The 7500-nt window shown below is 44.5% G+C and overlaps 1 protein-coding gene across 1 annotated transcript in view; it reads left to right on the top strand.

Moving 5' to 3' along the window:
• The window catches only part of lrp1bb (low density lipoprotein receptor-related protein 1Bb), a gene marked incomplete at both ends in the record, with an annotated part of 163069 nt that overhangs the window by 99239 nt on the left and 56330 nt on the right, over positions 1-7500 (top strand). Inside the window, 6 exons of the mRNA XM_084452101.1 lie at positions 1531-1657; positions 1795-1946; positions 2377-2501; positions 2849-3220; positions 5167-5356; positions 7100-7304. Coding sequence (XP_084308227.1) covers positions 1531-1657; positions 1795-1946; positions 2377-2501; positions 2849-3220; positions 5167-5356; positions 7100-7304 — 1171 coding nt within the window. The remainder of the gene's footprint in view (positions 1-1530; positions 1658-1794; positions 1947-2376; positions 2502-2848; positions 3221-5166; positions 5357-7099; positions 7305-7500) is intronic.

The following is a 7500-nucleotide window of genomic DNA, read 5'->3' as shown; positions in this document are numbered from 1 at the left end:
TGTGGTCATAGGGTCGACCAGCACAACCCGTGGTATATTGGCCCTATACCACAACCCTCGAGTGAGTAGAACAACTCAAAATTGACATTGAAACATTTTTACAGGCAGTAATAATTGGTGCAGTAATATTTCATATAGAATGATAGAGGCTTTGCCCATGGTATATCGTGAATATTCAACGGCTCTTAACCAATCAGATTGCGAGGTCGGAACTACCTGTTGTATAAAGAAAAGTAATACTGGTTTAAAAAATACAATGCACCAATGCCCACGCTTTATTCCTGGGGCTCATTCTCATTGTGGTTTCATCACATAGTTGCGAGAAAGTATTTGAACTTTATTAATGACATGAATGACTGTATCTCCTCTTTGTTCCAAGGTGTGAAGAGACTGCTGGGGGCATGTGGCCTGAAGGAATGTAGTGCAGTCTGTTTTATTGCCCCCAGGGGAAGGGAGCAGGACCCTCCATAGCCTTTGTGTCAGAAAGAGCCATATCCTCTCCGCACTGTGAGGAGAGGAAGAGTTAATGATTCCCCAAAATCCCATTTCAAGGGACCACGTTCTTGGGCTAGAGAGTGTTCTGTCAGATTTACTGGGGGATTTGAAAGGAAGCAGTCCAAATGAACCACGTTTTCCCCCTGCTTGACCTCCCATTGATTGGTCATTGCATACGGGAGACCAGGAAGTCCCTGGCTTGGGCCGGAGGCCTGCAGATCTTATCAGGTGTAGCTAGAGAGCACCTGCATTCCTGTGTCACTGAGATGGTCCCACAATATGGTTTGATTGTTGATAATATTTGTCATGTGCATAATCTGCTATGATAGATAGATAGATAGATAGATAGATAGATAGATAGATAGATAGATAGATAGATAGATAGATATGAAATTTAATAATCTCTGTGGGAGAATAACTAGATATGAAATGTAATAAGTCCGTGGGGGGAGATTTGGGTGTCTCAGCAGTGAGAAAGTACAGCATAGGTTGGAATAAAGAATATACATTGTAGTGAAGGTGCATAATTGAGATCAATTAATATATATATACAGTATGCATAAAATATAGAATAGATACATACATACATAAAGTCTGTATAAATATGTATAATAATATTTGTTGATGTCATAAACCCTACCAGGACTACTCTGATGTCCTGCGGTTAGTGTTCGTTAGTGTTTGGGTTAGGGGTTAATTTCATGGGCCATTAACACTGAGTTGAGTTGGTGAGTTGGTGACACTTTCTGAGCAGTGTCTATTTAGGGGCACAGGAAGTATTCAGGACAACCATCATCCTCTGATGGGTTCAGAGGATACGTGAAACAAGGAGCTGTATTTCCGGGGGCCCCCCATGTCTTTCATTTGTTGAGAAAATGTTGAACAGAAGTGCCACAAGTTACAGATCAAGTTTGTGGAGCTAGATGCGAAAAAAAGATGTTTTTCCTGGTCTTTTCTTTGACTTGAATGCACTTTATGGTCTTTTTTTCTCAACACATTAGCTGAATGTTAGCATTCCTCTTCATCCCTGACCAGGTATCTGTTCTGGACCGAGTGGGGCCTGAACCCATGCATCGGACGAGCCCGTCTGGACGGCTCCGACCAGGTGACGCTGGTCCACTCTGGCATCGCCTGGCCTAACGGCATCTCCATAGACTATGAGGTTCGGATCATGTTCCCCCTCGTCATCTCATTTTATACCCACTCTCCATACCTTCCTTCACATCCTTCCTTAGTGGAGAAGATGTACCCCCCGTCAGAGGGCAGCCCAGTGATGTGCATTTTCAAATTACTTTCCAGGAAAATAGATTATACTGGTGTGATGCACGCACAGACAAGATAGAGAGGATCAACCTTGAGACTGGCGAGGGGCGTGAGATCGTGCTGTCAGCGCCCAACGTTGACCTGTTCTCCGTGGCCGTGTTTGGGGCTTACATCTACTGGTCTGACAGGTAATTTATTATTTCCTTAAATGCGCACAGAAACTGGCCCCGTGAAGTCTGCGGTACTAACCTGGAATTAACCTCGGTCTTAAAGGTCCCAGTGGAAATCTTAGAGAGGTACTCCCCCCCCCCCCCCACACACACACACACACCCTGCCCCGCCCCCCCCAGGCAAGAGTGCCTACTTATTAATGCAAATGCCGCCAGTAATCTTCAATGTCATCACCAAGGGGAAATCCTGACCCTTTTTTCCCCCCAGCAAGATAGTCGGTGTTCTGACCACTTGGGTTTTTTCTTCATCATTAAATGGCTCGTTTGAAGAAATCCCGTATACCTAAGAGGTATCATCTTGATATAAAGTGAAGACAGTTGATTGCATGATCCCATTAATGGATTTTTATCTCCACATTTCTTGCCTTTCCTCTCGGGCGCATGACAGGGCCCACTCCAACGGCTCTATTCGCCGGGGCTCCAAGAGCGACGCCTCGGACGCTGTGACCATGCGCAGCGGCCTGGGGGTTAACCTGAAGGATGTGACCGTGTTTAATCGAGGCCGGGAGAAAGGTTGAGGTTTCAACTTAATGGTCTTATTGATTCTAACCACCATCATCATTACTGTATTTAGTAATGCGTTTATTGGTCAAAATGTACAGACAGGCAGGATCGATCCAGGCATTGCACGCACAGAACGGAACATCAGTTTTGATTATTACACATGAAATTAATACCATGACTATTTTCACTTGTGTCAAACAGTAGCAATCACTTATCCTTATTACAATGTCATTGTAAATCAGTCCCTGGTTAACAATGCTGTTACATGCCCATACAATGTTAGCAAGAGTAGTAACAGTGTTATTACACAGATAATGATCTTGAAGATGAAGACCATGCGGTCTCCTTTGCCACAGGTACAAACCCGTGTGCTAGGAGTAATGGGGGCTGCCAGCAGCTGTGTTTTCACCTGGGCAGTGGGCGTCGGACCTGCGCTTGTGCCCATGGCCACCTGGCGGAGGACGGCTTCGCGTGCGAGCGCTACGAGGGATATCTGCTCTACTCTGAGAGGACCATCTTGAAAAGCATCCACCTCTTTGACGAGAGCGACCTCAACTCGCCCGTCCAGCCCTTTGAGAGACCAGCCTTCTTCAAGAACGTCATCGCGCTGGCGTTTGACTACCGTCAGAAAACCGCAGGAACAAACCGCATCTTCTTCAGCGACATCCATTTTGGAAATATTCAAATGATAAATGACGACTGGACGGGGAGATCAATCATAGCAGAGAGTATGTTTATTTAAAATGGCTGCCATTTGTCAGCTGTTCTTTTTTGTTTCTTGTGTTTTGAAGTGTTTCACAAGTGTTTTACAATACATAATACAATGGCATAAAGCATAAATTATGCTTCTATTGTATTTTGATCCTGTCATGTTGTTTTGTAAGCCACTGCTATGACTTCACTGAGCTGTACAAAGAAATTAGTACAGCATGGTGCCATTTTAGCCCTTTCTTAAAAGCTATTCATAGGGAAAGGGAAGAAGCAAAGCTCTTGATATATAGCCTGTGCTGCTTCATTGCATACTGCCTCACGTGGGTCTAATGGTCACCTCCATTCTTCTTTCACTAAATGGGACCAATTTAACTGTCAAAGAGGTGCTTTTGGTCGTTCTATTGATGGTTCAAATTGCCCCTTCTCTCATTTTCACCATAGTTAGACGCAAGGAGAAATAAGTGGTCTGAAAAAAGATACGCTTACCATTTTGGCCAACAATTCAGCATTTGTTACAGTAGAATGAATGGAAGGAGCATGTCTTCTGCAAATACGTATAAGTGGAATAGTGTAGCTGTTTACAGCGAGAATGTTTACAGCGAGAATGTTTACAGCGCTCATTGGAGCTTGTTGTGGGATTTGTACACATGGTAAAGCACTGGAATGGAATATATGAGCACAGAATATTGAATCATTCTTTCTTTAGGCGTATATCAAGAAAGCCTGTCAGTGTGGATGGCAGAGAGAGTAGCCCCCTTTTATATTCCTTCAGAAGCCCAGTCAATCCTGCGTTGATGAGGATGAGCGAAGGCAGATGAGCATGGGAAGCCTCTGTTCTGCTCGGTTAGCATCTTCTGCCGTGTTCTGAAGCTTCTCCTTCGAGAGGAGACCGCAAGTAACCTCCCCTATACTGAGAGAGCAGCAGGGTTTTACTAATCTGGCCCACTCTCTAATATCCCTGTGTTTCCTTAACCGAGAGCAACAGGAGAGAGCCTTCCAGAAGGAATCACATTAATGGAAAAATCTGTTGGAATGCCCTGCATGTGCTCAATTTTCTCACTGCCTCAGCTGCACACGTTAAGAGCAAAGATCAGTTTGATTATTGTTTTCTTTTCAAAGGCCACAACCCTGTTTATGGAATTTTCTAAAATGGCCCTAATACTATTTACCATTGCGTTCAATGTTTTTACAGTTTAACCTACAGGTCCAGTCTGGTCCCTTAGACACCTGCACTTTCTGTTGCTGGTCGAATCGAGTCTTCTTTCTCCAGCTAAATGAGATGATCTCATCCTCTCCCCTTTGAAGGAGCGTGTGCCCTTTAGCTGCATCAAGCCCTTCAGATGAAAGGCAGTACTCCCCTCTCCCTCCTCTCCACAAAGTTCGTTTTTGCTCCCTGTCATTGAAGAAGGGTGAAGATGTTAATCATCCATATTTCCCTAATTAAACTCCACGTCCTCCATTAATTACTCCACGGCCTTACCAACACTTTCCAGAAAAACTAAGCTGTCAGACGCCTTTTATTGCGAACAATTAATTACCAATCAGCTGACTCAGTGCCTTAAGTATTCTTCACATAAGGTTTATGGCTTTTTAAGAGCACCAGATTCAGCCTCCCCCGGGAAGCTGAATCTCCCCCAATCTCCCCCAATTGTCCACATGTTAACCATTAAGACGAATTAGCATCTGTACGGCAATGGACCCAAGTCCTAGGATGGGGTGAAGGTGATCATAATTCAGCAATACATTTAAGAGACATGGGCAATGAAAACACCAGATGTTGGTGTATTCTAGGACATAATTGGTTTTTGAGAGTTGAGAACTTGGTTCTTCTGGGTCTGGGACACCATGGAGGTGTTGAGGGTGGTTGAGACTGAAGAGCAGAAGACAAATCTCGGTTGTTCTCGTAACAGATAACAAAAAAGTTGAATTCTGAGTCTAAAGTTGAATGTGTGTGTTCCCTTAGACGTGGGCTCTGTGGAGGGCCTGGCCTACCATCGGGCCTGGGACACATTATACTGGACCAGTTCTACCACGTCCACCATCAGCAGGCAGACCGTGGACCAACGCCGGCCAGGGGCCCTCCGCCGCGAGGCGGTGGTCACCCTGTCCGAGGACGACCACCCCCACGTCCTCACCCTGGACGACTGCCAGAAGTCAGTGTCTCTGCTTTGTCCACTCTATAAATCTTTCAGCAACAAATGTCAATATTTGAAAGCTCAATACGTCACAGCTGTAATGCATTAGTTACTACATCAGTCTTGTCATGTTTTTTGTTTTTGTGTGACAGTGTTGTGTCAGATGGATATCTATTACATTATCTTACATTGACAGAGAGAGTACAGTACATTTCATTCCCGGACAGGGATGACAAGATAAAACAATTTTGTCGTCAGAAGAGTCCAATTTGACTTCACTGAGGCATAGAATACTCAGTACCGCTGCAGAGTTTACATTATGTTGATAGTCAGATATTTACAGCGCAGAGAAGGTTGCACCCCACAGCTCACTGAAAGAAGCTCCTAATTGGCTTGACAGCCTCATTTGAAGAGACTACTAATTTCAATGGGGGAGAGAAAAATATGATGGGAAAAAAACGCCTGCGTTGGTGTTTCACACTAACATGTTCCTGTTACTGTATATCTGGTGACATTTTAAAAAGCACAGCTCAGGCTATGGTAATTTACTTAGTTATGCCAATGAGAAGATTTAACTGACCAGAAATGCAGAGAGAGAGAGAGAGAGGAAGAGAGTGCCGTCCCAGAGTTCTACTTAGTGAATTAAACTCTTGACCTCAGTCGGAATCCTTGTTCAGTAATTTAGCAAATATATTCCCACAGACTCCGGAATACTGTCTGTTGATTAGAATTTAACCTGATGATTAATTAGTGCTCCCAGACTGAAGATTCTAATTAAGCTCCTCTCAACCTGCACACGTCTGAGACTAAACAACTTCCAGTGCCTGGTATGATATAGCAAATTAACTGTAGAGTGGCTCCAATATACGATAGGCACTTTATTTCCTTTTCGTTCGTGCTGTATATCAACCATGAACAGGGATCCTCTGCAGAAGTCGTCTCAGAATAGTAGGCCTATCACAAATTGAATGTGTGGCTATCTTGTTTCATCTTTAACGCGGTACTAGTCATTTTGCCGGAAGTCCCTTCACATACAGTCAGTCGGTGTGTATCGCTAGGAACTAAACTGTAATCCATTCATTTTATTCACCTACTACACAGGAACCTACTTACCCAGATATAAATCTTTCATTTACTTACCACCACACCATTATCGGTCTTCTCTTCATATTCTCAGTAGCGATCTTACAGAAATATGAATAGGCATTCCATCTAACGGCTAATGTTGCTAGTCCGTTTTATCAGAGAGAGCAGCGGCAGCGACAACAGCAGTACGTTCATCTCCACCTCATCAGAGACGGCGCTCAGGCAGGCGCAGGGTCGAGGAGAGCAGGTGATTGGCTGCGAAGGCCACATGAGCTACGGGATCAGCAGATAAGAGAGTGACACGACCAGATAGACCTCCAGGTCATTTAGAACAGCTGTGAATAATCCCCTCCCTGTCATTAATGTTTGTCTCCAGCGATAGAGGAGCTTGACAAGTCACAATCACAGTCTTATATAATAGCCATCATAGGGGCCATGATTCAATTCCAGAGAACACTTATTTTTGTGCTTCTCACTGCGCGCAAATACATCTGTAGGGAAATGGCGATATGGAGATCTGGTGGCACATCGGTGTGTCCTGGGGAATTGCTTTTAAAGGCTATAAATAAAACAACGGTATAGCCGCCATATGTTTTTGCTGTTGATCTGATAACTTGCAAACAGTGTGTGGCTATGGAGTTAACAGTGGGGGTGTGGTTCTGAACGTTCCTTCAGCCTGATGTTTTGGACGAACTGGAACGAGCAGAGGCCCAGCATCATGAGGTCCAACCTGGCTGGGAAGAACATCAAGGTGATCGTGAGCACGGACATCCTGACGCCCAACGGACTGACCATCGACCACAAGGCCGAGAAGATCTACTTCTCAGACGGGAGCCTGGGGAAGATTGAGAGATGCGATTACGACGGCTCCCACAGACATGTGAGTATGACCCCACATAACTAACAGTGTCTATGGCCTTACCTGTATTGTACTCTTAGTAACAGGTGTCGCTGCTTTCCTCATCGTTGTGGGTCTAATGGTGACCTCCATTCTTCTTTCACTAAATGGCACCACTTTAACTGTCAAAGAGGTGCTTTTGGTCTTTCTATTGATAGTTCAAATTACCCTCACTCGC

The sequence above is a fragment of the Borostomias antarcticus genome, assembly GCF_949987555.1.
Source record: "Borostomias antarcticus genome assembly, chromosome: 17".
NCBI lineage: Eukaryota > Metazoa > Chordata > Actinopteri > Stomiiformes > Stomiidae > Borostomias > Borostomias antarcticus.
Note: the sequence above shows the minus strand (reverse complement) of the source record. Positions and strands in the feature narration are given on the sequence as shown.